The sequence below is a fragment of the Taudactylus pleione genome, unplaced genomic scaffold (genome assembly GCF_031769625.1).
Source record: "Taudactylus pleione unplaced genomic scaffold, aTauple2 ptg000842l, whole genome shotgun sequence".
In the NCBI taxonomy this organism is placed as follows: domain Eukaryota; kingdom Metazoa; phylum Chordata; class Amphibia; order Anura; family Myobatrachidae; genus Taudactylus; species Taudactylus pleione.
Genome location: NW_028285244.1, coordinates 3,156,081 through 3,174,049, shown reverse-complemented (window position 1 = coordinate 3,174,049; position 17,969 = coordinate 3,156,081). Strand labels below are relative to the sequence as shown.

The 17,969-nt window shown below is 49.4% G+C and overlaps 1 protein-coding gene across 3 annotated transcripts in view; it reads right to left on the bottom strand.

Annotated features, from left to right (window-relative positions):
• ZDHHC20 (zDHHC palmitoyltransferase 20) overlaps window positions 1-17,969 on the bottom strand; it is a 103,890-nt gene that overhangs the window by 31,833 nt on the left and 54,088 nt on the right. For all 3 annotated transcript variants that reach the window (XM_088458579.1, XM_088458580.1, XM_088458578.1), the window contains exons 2-3: window positions 12,240-12,266; window positions 10,745-10,839 (exon numbers count right to left, since the gene is read on the bottom strand). In XM_088458579.1, coding sequence (XP_088314705.1) covers window positions 10,745-10,804 — 60 coding nt within the window. In that variant the 5' untranslated portion in view covers window positions 10,805-10,839; window positions 12,240-12,266. The remainder of the gene's footprint in view (window positions 1-10,744; window positions 10,840-12,239; window positions 12,267-17,969) is intronic.

The window sequence follows — 17,969 nt, the reverse complement described above, 5'->3', positions numbered from 1 at the left end:
CTGACGTGTCCCTGCAACGATGAACGATGCGCGTTCCCATTTGTCAGATAATAATATCCGACATCTGATGTGTTTGCAGTCAGATTTGGTCGATTTTCATTCATTTTAATAGTCAAAAATCGTTCGTAGTTCATGAAATCATTGGTAAAATCGTTCGTAGTTCATCGTTCGTCTGACCTGACCGCGTGTATGCACCATTAAAATGAATGAAAATCGACCAAATCTGACTGCAAACACAGATATTGTTATCTGACAAACGGGAACGCGCATCGTTGCAGGGACTCGTCAGATTTTCTTTCAGATATGAACAATTGAACGATTTTTAAAATGGTTATTGTACAAATCTGAAGGAAAATCTGACCGTGTGTATACACCTGAAGGGGCCTATCCATTAGCAGATGTTTTTCTGAGCGATGAAAAAACAAAAGATATCCCTTTGAAAATTCCGGTGGCTGTGCCGAACGATATCTATCATGTACATGACAGATTTTGGGAAATGACGAACGATATCGCATGACATCATTCAGGGAGTGAATTTTTTTCTCTGTAGCTGCTGCGAATATATCTTTCGTCTTTCACCGCATATAAACTGCCAGATATTTCTAATATTGTACGGCTATATGCGATAATTGACCAACATGTTGGAGAGATGAAAGATGAAAGATTAAATTTATCGGACGCGGGAGTGCGCATCTGTCATCGTTCAGGGCCTATCCATAGCAGATAAATTGAACGATATATCGTTCAATTTATCTGCTAATGGACAGGCCCCTTAAAAGCATTCAAAATAAACGACACAGGTGCTAACAAGCTCACACTTTTAACAATAACCAGGGGTAATGAACAGACTGCCCTCCAGCTGGAACTACACATCCCAGCAGGCCCTGCCACAGTTTTAACAAGCCCTAATAGTAAAGCTGTGGTGGGGCATGCTGGGCTGTGTATTTCCACAGCAGCTGGGGCGCTGCATGTTGAATACCCCTGTAATAAACACTACATAGCTTAAGGAACCAGTTTGTGACACCACAGAAGCCAAAGCTGTATATTCATGATACATACTAGAATGTTAAATATGTTAGTTATTTTTTCTACTTCAGGGTCCATAGGGTATCCACAGGATACCTTGGGGTATAGGTGTGACGTCAGTCGCAGGGCACCAAAGAGTTAAGCTTTCAGCCTCCCAGGATGCACTAGGTCCCCCTCCTATACCCCGCCCCCGGGCCAAGGCACCCCAGTTTAGTTTGGTGCCCGGCCGGAGTCGGGTGCACCTGTTGGAGTGGGGGCTAGAAGAGCCCCTGAAGCTTATTCTTCATGCAGCTGTGGCTGCACATCTGGATGAACAGCATGGACAGTCAGTCCTGACGTCCATGCTGTCTTCCCTACACCCCGCCGGTACCAGAACGCCGGTACTGATCCGGGGATGCTGGTGGGCGTCTGGGGTCACAGCTAGCGGTGACCCCAGATGCTCCGGACCATGGCCGGATTCAAGGGGGACAGAGGTAAGCAGCGGGGTCCCGCGGTGGGTCCCCGCTGATCACATGGTCCTAAGTCCCCAGGCAGGGGGCTCCCTGGGGACTGGCTGCAGCGTGGAGCCAGGCGACCAACCTGCGCTTCCACTACCCCCTGGGACAGCGGACCGCAGCAGAGCGGTAGCGCTGCGGCGTCCCAGGGGTTAAATGCATGCCAGGGGAGCGCGCCTTCCCTGTCTCACAGCCGGCGCCTCCCCCGCTGCACACAGCCCTCTCTGCATGCTGCCGACTGGTCCTGTGGCAGCGCTCCTCCCCCAGGCCAGCCTCCTCTCTGCTCCTCGGCGGCCATCTTCTCCAGAACGCATGGTGAACGCTGCTGGAAGCGCTGGACGGAAGCATCGTGGTCTGGGTCCCCCCGCATACCTCTCCTCCGCTGTGGTCAGGTCTGTGTATGCAGCGCTGTGTCCTACCAGGCCCTGTGTCTGTGTAGTTGAGTGATCAGCGCTGTTAGTGCAGGAATTGTTATTTTTCTGCATTGTATGTGACTGTGCTAGCGCTGCTGCCTGTAATCTTTTCTTCTCTAAACTGTCAGCTTTATTACTGTCCCTGTTCTTTCTGCTAAAGCCCTTGCGGTGCGGTGCTGCAGGGTGGTCTCTCGCCTATTTAATACTTAATTGGTGAGAGAGGTCACATACGTGGTGCCATCATGTCTGAAAGTGATTTTCCCCTCCGGCTACAGTGTACCACGTGCAAAGTACCGTTAGCGGAGGGGGAGGGTAGCGCGGAGGGCCTTTGCCGGCAGTGTTTGTCCATGGCGCGGCCTATTACGGTTACAGCACCGGTACAGGAGCCGCCCTGGGCTTGTTTCGCTCAGGCGTTAACAGCTTTAGTGGGCCAGTTAGCTCCGCAGCCCGCGTTTACTCCGATGGGTTTGTCCCAGCAGTCTGTGGTGTCGTCACCCATGCAGGGGTTCCCACGACAATTGGTGGTACCCCACAGTCTCCCTATTTCCCCGCTCCCGGGTTCTCAGGAGCCAGCGTGGGTTAACTCCCTGACAAGTTCTGTACAGCACTTGTCGGATGTGTTGCAAGGGGAGTCTGTGATGCGGTCTCATAAAAGGCCGGTGGCGTCTCTGTCCGCTCCTTATGAGGATGACGAAGGGACGTCTGATGATGGGGAGATTCTAGATCCTTACGATCAGGAACCTCTCCATACTAAGGACGCTGATGCTAAGTCCAAAGTATATATTCCTGGACTTATTCGGGCGGTCCGCACAGCCTTGGTGATTGAGGACGAAGTTCCCCCAGCGGCTAAATCTAAGTATGCCTTTTTCAAAGATGTGAAGGGCGATGCCACAGTCTTTCCTCTTTCGGGTCAGTTGGTAGGACCATTTAGAGGAGGCGTGGAAACAACCTGGCAAAAGATACCAGCCGCAGAGACGCCTGGCGGTGGCTTATCCGTTCGCGGATAATTATTTTGCTAAGTGGGAATCCCCTCCACAGGTGGATTCTCACGTGACCCGTCTTGTCCGTAGTGCCACATTGCCGATGCCATCCATGTCCTCCCTTAAGGATGCTACGGACCGCAAGGTAGAAATCTGCCTGAAGTCCGCTTATTCCCTTGCAGGGGGGGCAGCACGGCCGGCTATGGCCATTTGCTGGGTTGCCAGAGCGATGGAGCGCTGGGCGGATTCATTAGAGGCTTCTTTTGAATCCGACTGTCCGGCCGATCAGGCGGAGTTGATTGGCAATCTCCGTGATTCGGCCACCTACATCAACGAGGCGGCTCTAGACATTAGTACTCTGGTGTCTAGAATTTCTTCAGCAGCGGTAGCTGCTCGTCGCACCTTGTGGCTGCGATCCTGGAAGGCGGACGCAGATTCCAAGAAAGGTCTGGAAGCGTTGCCGTTTACCGGAGAAGTTCTCTTCGGTCCGGATCTGGATAAGATTGTGGCCACGCTGGCGGCAGCCAAATCTGCCTGTCTCCCGTCGGCCGCTGCTCCTTCTGGTTCGGGACCATCGTCCTTTCGGTCATCTAGGGCCCAGGGCAGGCCCAAACCACAGTCGTTTCCTCGACAGGCTGGCCCTAAGAAATCGGTCAAGCCCCGGAAGCAGGCATGGAGTACCAGACGTCCGGCCCCCAAGCCAGATGACAAGCCTGCGGCCTGACGGTCCGGGCCTCCCTTTGGGGGATCCCAGGGTGGGAGGCCGCCTGCTACAGTTCGCCCAGTGTTGGTCGACCACTACGACAGACACTTGGGTTCTGGAGGTGGTTTCCCACGGATACGCCCTCTCCTTCCGGCACAGACCCCCGGCTCGCTTCTTCACCACGGGTCTCCCATCAGACCGGAACAAGGCTACGGAGCTGCGGAAGGTATTGCACACTATGCTCCAGGCTGGAGTTATAGTGGCGGTTCCATTCTCCCAGAGGGGCCAGGGTTTCTATTCAAATCTATTTTTGGTACAGAAACCCAATGGGTCATATCGTCCGATACTCAACCTCAAAGCACTCAACAAGTCTTTGCGGGTCCCGAAGTTTCGGATGGAGACCCTACGGTCCATCATTCTGGCGCTGGAACCTGGGGACTACTTGGTGTCATTGGACATACAGGACGCTTACCTGCATGTCCCTATTCTTTGGCGCCATCAACAGTTCCTCAGGTTTGCAATCAGCAGCGACCACTTCCAGTTTCGGGCGTTACCTTTTGGCCTGGCAACAGCACCACGTGTTTTCACCAAGGTGATGGCGGTCATGGCGGCTTCTCTGCGGCTGCAGGGAGTCCGCATGTTGCCGTATTTGGACGACCTGTTATTGGTGGCAGGATCTCCAGAGCTCCTGTTACGCCACTTGGACCTGACCATTGCACTGCTGCAACGGCACGGCTGGCTAATCAACTGGCAGAAGTCCACTCTAATCCCGTCTCGGAGGATTCTGCATCTTGGAGCCTTATTGGACTCGGGACAGCAAAGGATCTTCGTGACGGAGGACAAGATCTCTGCTTTACAGTCAAGGGTGCGCAGTTGTCTGCACAGCCGCCGGGTGTCCTTACACTCGGCGATGAGGTTACTGGGCTCCATGGTGTCGGTGTTCGACATGGTGGAATACGCCCAGTTTCACTCCAGACCTCTGCAGCACCTGATCCTGTCCAAGTGGAACGGGCTGACTCAGTCTCTGAAGTCCCAGACGATTGTGCTCACCCAGGAGGTTCGCCTGTCCCTTACGTGGTGGTTACAGACGACCCACCTCAACAAGGGACGTCCGTTCTGGGTTCCAAATTGGGTCCTGTTGACAACGGACGCCAGTCTTCGGGGCTGGGGAGCAGTTTCGGGTCCACACTTGTTCCAGGGCAGGTGGACGCCGACAGAAGCGGAGCTTCCAATAAATATCTTGGAACTCCGTGCGGTCTTCAATGCTCTCCAGCAGGCACAGCGGTTTCTCCAGGGTCGCCCGGTGCAGGTCCAGTCGGACAACGCTACCACCGTGGCCTACATAAACAGGCAAGGAGGAACTCGCAGTCGGGCGGCTCTCGTAGAGGTCTCTCGGATCCTGGTTTGGGCGGAGCGCAATCTTCCGGCCATATCAGCGGTCTTCATCCCGGGAGTGCTCAATTGGGAGGCGGACTTTCTAAGTCGCCAGGACGTTCATCCGGGGGAATGGTCCCTGCACCCGGACGTTTTTCAACTACTGGTGGACAGGTGGGGTCTTCCAGAAATCGACCTCATGGCGTCCCGGCACAACAACAAGTTGCCGGTGTACGGGTCTCGCACAAGAGACAAAGGGGCGTCTCTGGTGGATGCTCTGTCCGTCCGGTGGACGTTCCGGTTCGCATACCTGTTCCCTCCGGTCTCCCTTCTTCCACGGGTAATCCGGAAATTCAAACAGGAAGGAGGGACGCTCCTGTTGATAGCTCCCGCGTGGCCCAGACGGCACTGGTTCTCAGACCTTCAGGGTCTGTCCGTGGACATTCCTCTGCGGTTGCCGCTACGACCGGACCTTCTGTCTCAGGGTCCTTGCCTTCACCCGGACCTGACTCGGCTGTCTTTGACGGCGTGGCTGTTGAGACGGCCATGCTGAGGTCCCGGGGGTTTTCCAGCTCTGTGGTGCGTACCATGTTACGAGCTCGGAAACCGTCTTCCGCGAGGATATACCATCGCGTGTGGCATACGTTCTTCCAGTGGTGTCGACCGAGAGGTTATGCACCGCGGGAGTTTCGTCTGTCTCGGATTCTCGCCTTCCTGCAAGCGGGACTAGATCATGGGCTTCGCCTTGCTTCTTTGAAGGTACAGGTTTCGGCCCTATCTGTCTGGTTTCACCGTAGGATTGCTACAATCCCGGATGTGCGCACCTTTATGCAGGGTGTTCTCCGCATTCAGCCGCCCTTTGTTCCACCTGTGGCGCCTTGGGATTTGGCTGTGGTCCTGAGGGCTCTCCAAGGACCGCCGTTTGAACCACTGGGCTCAGTGGATCTTAAATGGCTAACAGCTAAGACTGTTTTCCTTCTGGCCATTGCTTCGGCCAGACGTGTTTCTGAGTTAGGGGCTCTTTCTTGTAGACCCCCTTTCTTGGTTTTTTATGGGAACAGGGCAGTGCTCCGCACTCGGCCCGAGTTTCTTCCCAAAGTTATTTCCCAGTTTCATATTAACGAGGAAATAGTTGTTCCGGCCTTTAACTCACCGGGTCTTTCCGTGGGTGAGGCCTCATTGGATGTTGTGCGGGCCTTAAGGACTTATGTTGACCGCACTTCTTCGTTTAGGAAGTCGGACGCTTTGTTTGTCCTCTTTGGCTTCCGTAAAAAGGGTTGGCCTGCTTCAAAGCAAACTTTGGCAGCCTGGATCCGTATGGCTATTTCTGAAGCTTATCTTCATGAAGGCCTACCGGTCCCTCCTTCTCTGAAGGCTCATTCCACTAGGTCTGTGGGTCCTTCGTGGGCAGCTCGACGTGGTGCCTCGGCAGTTCAGATCTGCAAGGCTGCTACGTGGTCTTCTGTCCATACCTTCGTGAGGTATTACAGGTTTGACACCTTCGCCTCTCAGGATGCTTCCTTCGGGCGGCGGATTCTCCTTTCTGCACAGGAGCGTCCCCACCCTTAAAGGATACTGCTTTGGGACATCCCCAAGGTATCCTGTGGATACCCTATGGACCCTGAAGTAGAAAATATGAGATATGGTAAGAACTTACCCTTGTTATCTCTATTTCTACGAAGTCCATAGGGTTCCACAGGACTCCCGCCCTGTCGCACCTGTGCTGCAGATGGGCTTTGCTCTGGTCACCGGTTTTCCGTCTCCCTCTGGTGAGAATGTGATTCTTGTATGTGTCCAGATCTTTGTTCTCTCTCTTCCTTCTCCTCCTCCGGCCTATGGCTTGGTAACTAACTGAGGTGCCTTGGCCCGGGGGCGGGGTATAGGAGGGGGACCTAGTGCATCCTGGGAGGCTGAAAGCTTAACTCTTTGGTGCCCTGCGACTGACGTCACACCTATACCCCAAGGTATCCTGTGGAACCCTATGGACTTCGTAGAAATAGAGATAACAAGGGTAAGTTCTTACCATATCTCATATTTTTTGCAGCATCACCTGGTAAGGTAACAATATATTGAGAAGACATACAAATACGTTTCTGAGCTCATGTCTAAATCAGAAACCATTTAAAAGTGTACCTGTTGACTTGACACGGTGAAGGCAGCCATTTTGTCTGTATACCAAAATTGTAGACATTGCAGCCTATCCATTCACTATGAACCAGTGACATTAGTGCACGGGGGCAGAATCCTAATTACCCAGGCTTGTTGGAAGGGCATGGGTCGCCTCCCCCCCTCTTACCCGTTAGCCGAGGGGTGGGCAATAAGTGGCCCCTCAGCTGTTGTAGAACTACACATCCCTTAATGCCTTGCCACAGTTTTGCTATTTGACCATACTAAAACTGAACTACACATCCCACCATGCCTTGCAACAAACAACAGCTGGAGGGCTGCTTATTGTCCACCCTCTCTCCGCAGCCCAGCAAACCTTTCTGTGTGCTGGGCTGCAGTGAGGCTAGGGAGGCTGATGCAGCTGAGGAGCAGCAGTGTGCTCTGCCTGTGCTGGGGTGGGGGAGCGATCACACTGGATTTGCCGCTGGCTGAGGGGCTCACTGTGCCCCTCTGTTCAGCAGTCAGCCCCGCTGCAAATATTTTTTTTTCCCCTAAGCCACACCTCCTATGACAATACCAGGGCCATGAACGGTTCTCTATGGGCCTGCATTAGTGAGATCATGCAGTCACATTATATAACACACAAACGGCAACCTCTACCTTATATAGGCAACAGGTACACTAAGTTTTATTCCCTTTTGCATGGAAACTTCATACTTAAGATAGCAGCGGCTAGAACCATTACTGATCAGTTATTTAGGGATGACGCAGAGTTGAACGTTATTTTGCCAAATGTAACCTGCGCGTTTTCCCATTGTGCATGCCCCGGTACCAAGCGGCTGCAAACACAGGGGGTGCAGAATTATATGCATTTAAATACCATCTCCACTGGATACAGATGGGGCGTAATTGGGCTGTAACCAGGGGCGCCGAGAGGGTGGGGGGAGCGGGTACAGATTACCGGGGCCCGGGCTTCCTGAGGGGCCCGGCAGGGGGCCCGGGTCCGGCGCCGCTCCCCCTCCCTCACAGCAGCCCAGCACACGGCGTGTGCAGAGCTGCAGTGGAGACTGCTGTGGCTGCTGAGCAGCAGCCACAGCAGTCTCCTAAGCCTGTGGGGGGAGCGATCACACTGATCACGCCTCCCCTGGCTTTGAGCAGGGCTGAGGGGGCCCAGAGCGCGGAGCTGTAAATCTTTTTTTTTTCTTTCGGGAAGGGGGCGTGGCCACGCCTCCCGCGAATAGGCCACGCCCCCTATTACCCGGGCCTGCCGCGGCTCTCAGCGGGCCTGGCTGTAACGGGGCGCTCTCATGTAGGTAATATTCAGTAAAGTCATGTTGACGAATTTCACAATATGCCCGGTTGGCTGGAAGCAGAAATACGCCTGTAGTCAGACATGTCTTTCACACCAAGGATAGAGCTGGAGCAAGTGTACCCTAATGAGGGTGATGACGAGTATCAAAGCAGACGTATGGGGCAAACCGCTCACAGGTACACGTACAAGCCTCCATACGGGCTAATGCAGGAGCTCCTTTGTGTCTTTAATTATCTAAAGTACATACGCCAGTCCTCAATTCACATCAAACTGCCCTCTCAGCGCGCAATGGATTTTGCGACTTAAGGTGCCCACACAAATAGCGATTTTATACGATTTGCCCGATTTCGACGAATCGTGACGACAAAGTGTAAAATATGCCCAAATCGTGCGTGTCCACTCACAAGCACGATGCGCGTCCCCGCTCGTCGTAGATCACATCTTCAGATCTGCCGTGCTGTAGGGCAGATTTGCCAATCTGGGACACAATGCACTGGATGCACGATAGATCTTATGTCAGATTGGACATTTTTTACTCCAAATCGTGTGTAGGATTACCGGGGAGCTGCCGGGGGAGGGTTCAGGGGAAATCGTACACATCATGGGATTGTGTGCAGATCGCTATGTGTGTGGGCACCTTTATCCACACAAACACACTAATCTTAAGTATCCAGTACACTATAAGCAAAGTAAGACGCAAAAATAAGGAAAGAGCAGCGCAACGGGAGGAAAGAGCAGCGCAACGGGAGGAAAGAGCAGCGCAACGGGAGGAAAGAGCAGCGCAACGGGAGGAAAGAGCAGCGCAACGGGAGGAAAGAGCAGCGCAACGGGAGGAAAGAGCAGCGCAACGGGAGGAAAGAGCAGCGCAACGGGAGGAGGGAGGAAAGAGCAGCGCAATCGTGTAAAAGGTAAAATGTAGCACAATCTGGGGTAAAAAGGCAAATGACAGGTGCGTTATGAGTGACCCAAGCCGTGCATCGTTACACTTCATTTTTTACTTAATACCAATTTCTTTGCCACACAAATACTAATACGAAAATAGATGCAAAACTGAGGAAGAAAACTGGCAGCGGCAGCATACACACGGGCACCTTCTCATTGTGTTTTTTTCAAAAAAAGATTTGCAAGGACTGAGGGGATTCGCAGGGACAGAGCTTTATCACAAGCTCCGTCCCTGCAAGGGAATTATGATAAATCCCTGTGATATTTCCTAAATTCGCAAAGCGAAAATATCACACTACAACCACATTTTAAATGCAGACTATAGTAAATAGAGCCCCTATATGTCAGCCAAGAAGCAAAATTGAGGAAAAAGTAACAAAATTTAGGGTAGAATACACAGCATGGGAATCGCGCCCTATGGAGCACAGGTGTACGGCACTTTCCTCACATTCAGGCTGAGCTGCATTATCTTTTTGGAAGTTACTTTCTATTTAAATACATTCAACATGCAAAAACAAAAACTTTAGAAAGCAGATCCATTTTACTGGTAAAGCGCTGTGAACATAACCACTTGTGCGTACACATGCATTTAGCTATAGGATGCGTGACATTTGTATTATCACAGCATCATCCTGTGCTTCTATGCTGCATACATGACATCAGCTGACATTACAGAACAGTGGTACTATATATTAGGGATGTGCAGGCTCGGATAGGTTCGAGTTTGCACGTGGAGTTCGGTTTTTTCCCTCCAAAAAAACGGAACTCAGAAAGAGGCAAAACGTCATCTTGCATGGACGAACATCATCATTCCTGGACAAAAGTCCAGGAATGATGATGTTCGTCCATGCAAGATGACGTTTTGCCTCTTTCTGAGTTCAGTTTTTTTGGAGGGAAAAAACCGAACTCCACGTGCAAACTCGAACCTATCCGAGCCTGCACATCCCTACTATATACAGGTTTACAGCATAACATCTAAACAGTGGTACTATATACAGGTTTACAGCATAACATCTAAACAGTGGTACTATATACAGGCTTACAGCATAACATCTGAACAGTGGTACTATATACAGGCTTACAGCATAACATCTAAACAATGGTACTATATACAGGCTTACAGCATAACATCTAAACAGTGGTACTATATACAGGCTTACAGCATAACATCTAAACAGTGGTACTATATACAGGCTTACAGCACAACATATAAACAGTGGTACTATATATGTTATGCTGTAAGACTGTATATAGTACCACTGTTTATATGTTATGCTGTAAGACTGTATAAACAGTGGTACTATATAAGGCTTACAGTATAACATCTAAACAGTGGTACTATAAACAGGCTTACAGCATAACATATAAACAAACACTCTGCCCAGGGTAGTTACCTCTTTGGATGGTTTAGCTGGACATGAAAATATTGTCTTCCAATACGACCACACAAACATTATAAAAAACAGGTGGAAAAACACCAAGTAGATCGCTAGAATAGTAAAACAAAAGTTAGTAGAACACAACTCATCACAGATTATTTGTTTCTTTTATAACTACTAATAAGCCCTGAAGAACCAGCAACTCTCTAATAGAACTGGAACTATAAATTCCAGCATTCCTCGACAGCCATGTAGATACCCCAAGAATTGCAGAGCCCCGGCTTGCCTACCACTGATCAGCATGAATTAGGATTTAAAAGGTCTCATTTTGATTAATTTGCCAATTAAAGTATTTACATTTTTGTAGCTTCGGGCAAGAACATTAAATATATTCTACACATTTATCATCCATGAATATGTTCAAGTTATAGAGTGTTTGTAAACCTCCAGCTTAGTGTGTGTATGCCACATTAACAAGACGAGACGGCTGCAGCAAAACCATTACTGGGAGTAACTGTCACAGGCTAACATACATGAGGAAAGAGTAGAAGAGAAAGAAAAGGAACGAGAAAGAGAGAGAGACGACAAAGTGAGCGCATGACAGAGCGAGCGCGAGAGAGAGACGACAAAGAGAGCGCGTGACAGAGCGAGCGCGCGAGAGAGAAAGAGCAGACGAAAGAGCGCGAGAAAGCGAGCAGGCGAAAGAGCAAGCTAACCCACAGCTTAGCTTGCGACCAGGAGGCCGCACCAATAAAAAAAAAAAAAAAAAAGAAGAAGCGCCCACCCTCAGAGAGAGCGACCGCTTCTTGCGACCGCCTCTGAATGAGGTCCAGACAAAGGCCCTCATTCAGAGGCGGTCGGAGGATGCAAGCGGTCGCTCAGAAACTGGGCGGCCGCTTGCATCCTGACCGGCCGCCTCTGTTTCGGTCGTTAGGCTGTGGGTTTACACCCACAGCTCTAACGGCCGCTCGGGTGATGGTCGCGATGGTCATAGACCATCGCGACCATCGGGGCTTACGACGAGACCCTAGGGTAGGGTCTCACTTGTCGTAAGCCCCAGAGAGCTTCTGGCTCTGTCAGCCGGAAGCTCTCCACTGACATCACTAGTTCCCATAGGAATGCCTCCGTTTGGGCTGCCACCCCCCCCGGCCCGCCTTCCAAACGGGGCGAGCTGTCAATCAGCGGTCGTAGCGGGTCTCACGCATGCGCACGAAGGAGCCGGCTCCCTCGTGCGCATGCGCACTGGACAAACATCGAGGCGGCCGTGCGGTCGTAGACCGTACGGCCGCCTCTGAATGAAGCCGAGAGAGAGAGAGAGAGAGAGACACAGAGACAGAGACACAGAGAGGAGTTTTTTTAAAAAATTCTCAGGAAATTTAATTGCTACTAGTTTCCCACTGCTGTTGGCAAATATTTTTACCATTTGAGGACAAATATACTGTACATGCATTTTCTTATCTGCAGGCTTACACAGTACAAGTGGATAAACAATAGCTGCTGAATATCTTACCTTTTTCAGTGTCTGATTTTATTGTAACTGTAAAAAAATAGAAAGAAAAAAAAACACATTTACTATGATTCCTATATGCGGTATAAACCACTGTTGGCTGTTTTTCACATGCATATAAAAAGGGTTTTAGAAGGACAAACGAATATGGAAAAAAAAACTTTCTAGCTGGTTTAAATAGTAAAAAGTTTATTAATTTTAAACTGTGTGACTGTACATTTATCCACTGATAGGAAACTTCATATGTTTACATAATCTGATCTTCTTTGGGCAACAAATCAATTTAAAATATCCTGTAAAGGCCAGCTCACACCCACTAAACTTGCATTAGATTTCGGTCTTGTTTCTGTGCTTTTCAGCAAACTTGGTCCTCCAGGCATCCTAAAGGCTATTTCACACACAACGGTTTTGTTCACCCGGCAAAAGGACGTTTTCTTTAGTTGTTTAACTTCAGTGGAAGTTGCAAATACATTATGGCTTCCACACTGCACGAACACGGCACGGATGCCATGTTACAGCCGTGATCATCACTGACTAGGCCGGCTGCCGTCCACGGTTTCAGTTCTAAAGATTGGAAAGAGATTCAAAACACAGGGCATTACGCATGGATTTTTTTTTTTTGTCTGGACAAAACCGTTCTGTGTTAAAAGGGCCTTACAGTCCAGGTTTTAAGGATATCCATGCTTGACCACAGGTGACTTAATTAGTATCTCAATCAGTTTGATTTGGCCATCTGTGTTCAACCATGTATATCAATAAAACCTGAACTGTTGGGGGTACCTTGAGGACCGTGTTTGGGAACTTCTGGTCTATACAGAAAGTATGCACAATGCTTCACTTTTTCCACATTTTGTTATGTTACAGCCTTATTCCAAAATTGAATAAATTCATTTTTGTCCTCCAAATTCTACACATAATACCCCATAATGACAACGTGTAAAAAGTTTAATATATAATAAACCCTATGTGCTGTGTGTTGGGTACACAGTAAATATTTTTGCTGAAAGTCTCCAAGTGCCACTGATTTCTTTCATCCATTAATTTATGACAGAAGGCACGGGGGCACATTGATGCATGTTCAGCAGAGTGCCGCCTCAAGTCTTTTTGAATATGATGTTACAAGCTTGGCACACCTATCTTTGGGCAGTTTTGCCCATTCCTCTTTGCAGCACCTCTCAAGCTCCATCAGGTTGGATGGGAAGCATCGGTGCACAGCCATTTTCAGATCTCTTCAGAGATGTTCAATCGGATTCAAGTCTGAACCTCTGGCAGGGCCACTCAGTGACATTCACAGAGTTGTCCTGAAGTCACTCCTTTGATATCTTGGATGTGTGCTTAGGATCGTTGTCCTGCTGAAAGATGAACCGTTGCCCCAGTCTGAGGTCAAGAGCGCTCTGGAGCAGGTTTTCATCCAGGATGTCTCTGTACATTGCTGCATTCATTTTTCCCTCTATCCTGACTAGTCTCCCAGTTCCTGCCGCTGAAAAACATCCCCACAGCATGATGCTGCCACCACCATGCTTCACTGTAGGGATGGTATTGGCCTGGTGAGGAGCGGTGCCTGGTTTGCGCCAAACATAACGCCTGGCATTCACGCCTAAGAGTTCAATCTTTGTCTCATCAGACCAGAGAGTCCTTCAGGTGCATTTTGGCAAACACCAGGTGGGCTGCCATGTGCTTTTTACTAAGGAGTGGCTTCAGTCTGGCCACTTTACCATACAGGGCTGATTGGTGGATTGCTGCAGAGATAGTTGTCCTTCTGGGAGGTTCTCCTCTCTCCACAGAGGATTGCTGTAGCTCTGACAGAGTGACCATCGGGTTCTTGGTCACCTCCCTGACTAGGGCCCTTCTCCTCCGATCACTCAGTTTAGATGGCCGGCCAACTCTAGGAAGAGCCTGGTGGTTCTGAACTTCTTCCATTTACGGATGATGGAGGCCACTGTGCTCATTGGGACCTTCAAAGCAGCAGATATTTTTCTGTACCCCTCCCTTGATTTGTGCCTCGAGACAATCCTGTCTCAGAGATCTACAAACAATTCCTTGGACTTCATGCTTGGTTTGTGCTCTGACATGCACTGTCAAGTGTGGGACCTTATATAGACAGGTGCATGCCTTTCAAAATCATGTCCAATCAACTGAATTTACCACAGGTGTACTCCAATTAAGCTGTAGGAACATCTCAAGGATCAGTGGAAACAGGATGCACCGGATCTCAATTTTGAGCTTCATGGCAAAGGCCATGAATACTTATGTACATGTGAATTTCTAGTGGGGTTTTTTTTTTTTTATTACATTTGCAAAAATACAAAAACATTTTTTACACGTTGTCATTATGGGGTATTGTGTGTAGAATTTTGGAGGCCAAAAATTAATTTATTCCATTTTGGAATAAGGCTGTAACATAAAATGTGGAAATAGTGAAGCGTTGTGAATACTTTCCGGATGCACTGTATATCTGTGTCCGTTACAGAGATAATAGAATCCACAGAACAAAACAGCTCTATGTTGTGCCCAGCGTTACAAAACTAAGACTCTCTGCAGGTTGATTTATAGGCATCACTGAACAGTATAGGAAAAAAGATAGAAAACTAAAATTTAGTTGCAATGTACACACCAATAAATTAAAGCTTTTCGTAGGTGGAAAATCCTTTTATATCAATCAGAAACTACTCTAGGTTATTTGCCATTTTACTCAGACGAAGGGACATACATTAGAAACTAGCTGGCATACCCGGCGTTTGCCCAGGTTGAAGACTAGACCCTGAAGAACACCTGCAGCCTTTGTTTACATCAGAGGGTTTTAAACTCGGTCCTCAAGACACCCAAACAGTTCAAGGTTTTAAGAGAGATCCATGGTTGAGTACAGCTGACTTAATTAGTACATCAGTCAATTTGATTTAACCACCTGTGCTCAACCATGGATATCTCTAAAGCCTGAACTGTTGGGGAGCTTTGAGGACCACATTTGGGAACCCCTGGTTTACATTGTCCGCGCCTATAACCCCATTCCACTGATCCTGAAAGGACCCCACTGTTTGCCAACATGCATGCAAACAGTGCGGTAACTACCGAAGGTGCAAGAGGTGCGGCTACTATGGTGCCCAAGCTGCCTCTGTGGCCCGACGCTCCCCCCTGCACCCAGTCACGCACACAAGGTGGGCCGGTCCAGTCAGGGGGGCCCGGGTGTCAGCGGTGTTGATTTGGTGCTGGGCCGCAGCTTATTACAGCTGGCGCACCGGCAGGCAGAGAGAGACAGTGCAGTCTGTCTCAAGGCAATCAGAGCTCGCGGACCGGCAGCCGATCAGCAGTAGCGACTCCTGATTGGCTGCCGGTCCACAACCTCCAATTGTCTTGCAACCGGCGCCAGAATCAAATTGCAGCTGCGCTGGCTACCGGTGCACCAGCTGTAATTAGCTGGCGGCCTTGCCCCAAATACACACCTGCTGGCTGCTAATGGCACACAGGGGGAGGCGAGAGGATGCTGGAGGGACAGTGGGAGGTGAGTTGCTGGGGGGTTGGAACATAATGTGTTAGGGGCATTACTGTGTGGCATAATGTGTAAGGGGCACTACTTTTGTGTGGAAAGAGTTATATGGGGAAAAACTACTATGTGGCATAATCTGTAAATGGCATTGTTGCGTGGTATAATGTGTAAGTGGCATTACTGTGTGGCATGTGTATAAGAGGTACTACTGTGTGACATAACCTGAATTGCCTCTGTTTGGCATAACGCGAATGGTTTCTGTGTGGGGGCAAATGTGTTTTTTGGGGGTTTTTTACCTCTGGGCAGGGGGGAGAAGGGGGGACACTTAAGATCTTGCTGGGGCCCCCAAAGTTCTAGTTACCCCCATGCATGCAAACACAGAGGACTAATATGGGATGTAATTAGCAACCCGCCGTACGGGATGCAGACGGTCTACTTCCCAGCGTCGGAATCCCGACTCTTATTATAAAAAGGAATAGGGTGACGATTTATCAAACAATAAATGGTCCGGTAACCATGCGGAAACGATTGACCCGGTAACCTATTATCAGGGTTCTGATAGGACCCCCTGATATTCAGCAAACTCTGAAAAATAGTTTTCGGAGTTTTGCTTTTCGGAGCAGCTGTTCCCTCACCAGAATAATGATGAATTGCTCCGGAGTCAAGTTTCCCCTGCTGTGAGTTGGATACAATGTTGAATTGCTCTGGTGTCAAGTATCCCTCGCAGCAAAATCATTACTTAATCGGAGGCCACACGGCCTCAGATGATGAATAGGCCCCTAACTCTGTATTTAATATGAACTTGCATGAATCATAAAGTTTGACATTTGCTCAGACTGAGGTTATAAGGATACTTTTGTAGCTTTCGCACAGGTTTTTTCCAGCCCTGGAACCTGTGTAGTATAAGTCTCCCCATTTTTAAGGATTGTGTGACAGTGTGTGGCCCTGACAAAATTCAAACCTAGGCAAAAACCTAATCCTGGCCAAACTACATTACCCTGTCAAATTTGGTGTAGTAGGTTCAAAACTCTGGCGATGCATAAAGGACAAACAGACAGACACGCTTTCTAGCTTATTATATAGATAAATTACTTTGGAAATCTCTCTTTGGTGCAATTAAATGCACTTTTATTTTATTATATATTTATTGCCAGTTATTTATATAGCGCACACATTCCGCAGCGCTTCACAGAGAATATCTTACCATTCACATCTGTCCCTGCCCCAGTGGAGCTCACACACATACACACTATGGTCAATTTTGTGGGGAGCCAATTAACCTACCAGTATATTTTTGGCGTGAAACCGGAGCACCTGAAGGAAACCCACGCAAGCACAGGGAGAATATACAAACTCCACACAGTTAGGGCCGTAGTAATGCTAACCATTACACTGTCTGTGCTGCCCAACTTTTCAAATTGTTAAAATACCTAGTATGTAATAAATATATAATTTACTTTTTTTTAATCATTGTGCAACACGCAGTACTGTGTGAAATATTCAGCACTTAAAACCTATTTTAGAAGCACACTCAATTTATATAGACAAGTGCGTAGGCTATAAAACATACACAGTTTACAGTAGAAGGGGGTTTTCTACTTTGGGATGACCCCCCCCCCCCCCACCCTCCTCCAAATTAGCCCCTGATGCATGCAGCACATCATCCTTGAGAGTACAGATAATGTGTCTGGAAGTCTGCACTCTGGGTCTGATTCAGACCCGGTCGCAAGCACTGAGCGCTCGCAACCGGGGCGATGGTGGCCCAGAGCGCATGCGCATGACGGAGCCGGCTCAGTCGTGCGCATGCGCGAGACCCGCATAGCGCCGGGCAGTCGCTCTGGGTCTCGCACCAAAAGGGGCGTGCTGTCGATGTTGGAGTGACAGCACGCCCTCTTTGGTGGGCGGGCCGGGGGGTGGCTGCCCAGACGAAGGCGTTCCCATGAGAACGCCTATCGCCTGGGGGGGCAGCCCCACTGACATCACAAGTGATGACAGTGGGAGAACTTTCAGCTCTGTTAGAACCGAAAGCTCTCTGGGGCTTGCGGCCACGAGACCCTACCACAAGGGTCTCGTCGCAAGCCCGATGGTCGCAATGGTCTTGACCATCGCAACCATCATCCTGGCCGCTCGCATTAGCTGTGGGTGGCAACCCACAGCAATGCGAGTGGCCAGAAGGCCGCTCCATTAAATAAAAAAAAAAAAAAAAAAAAAAAACGCCCTGATTCAGAGCGAGCGCTCTGTCAGAGCGT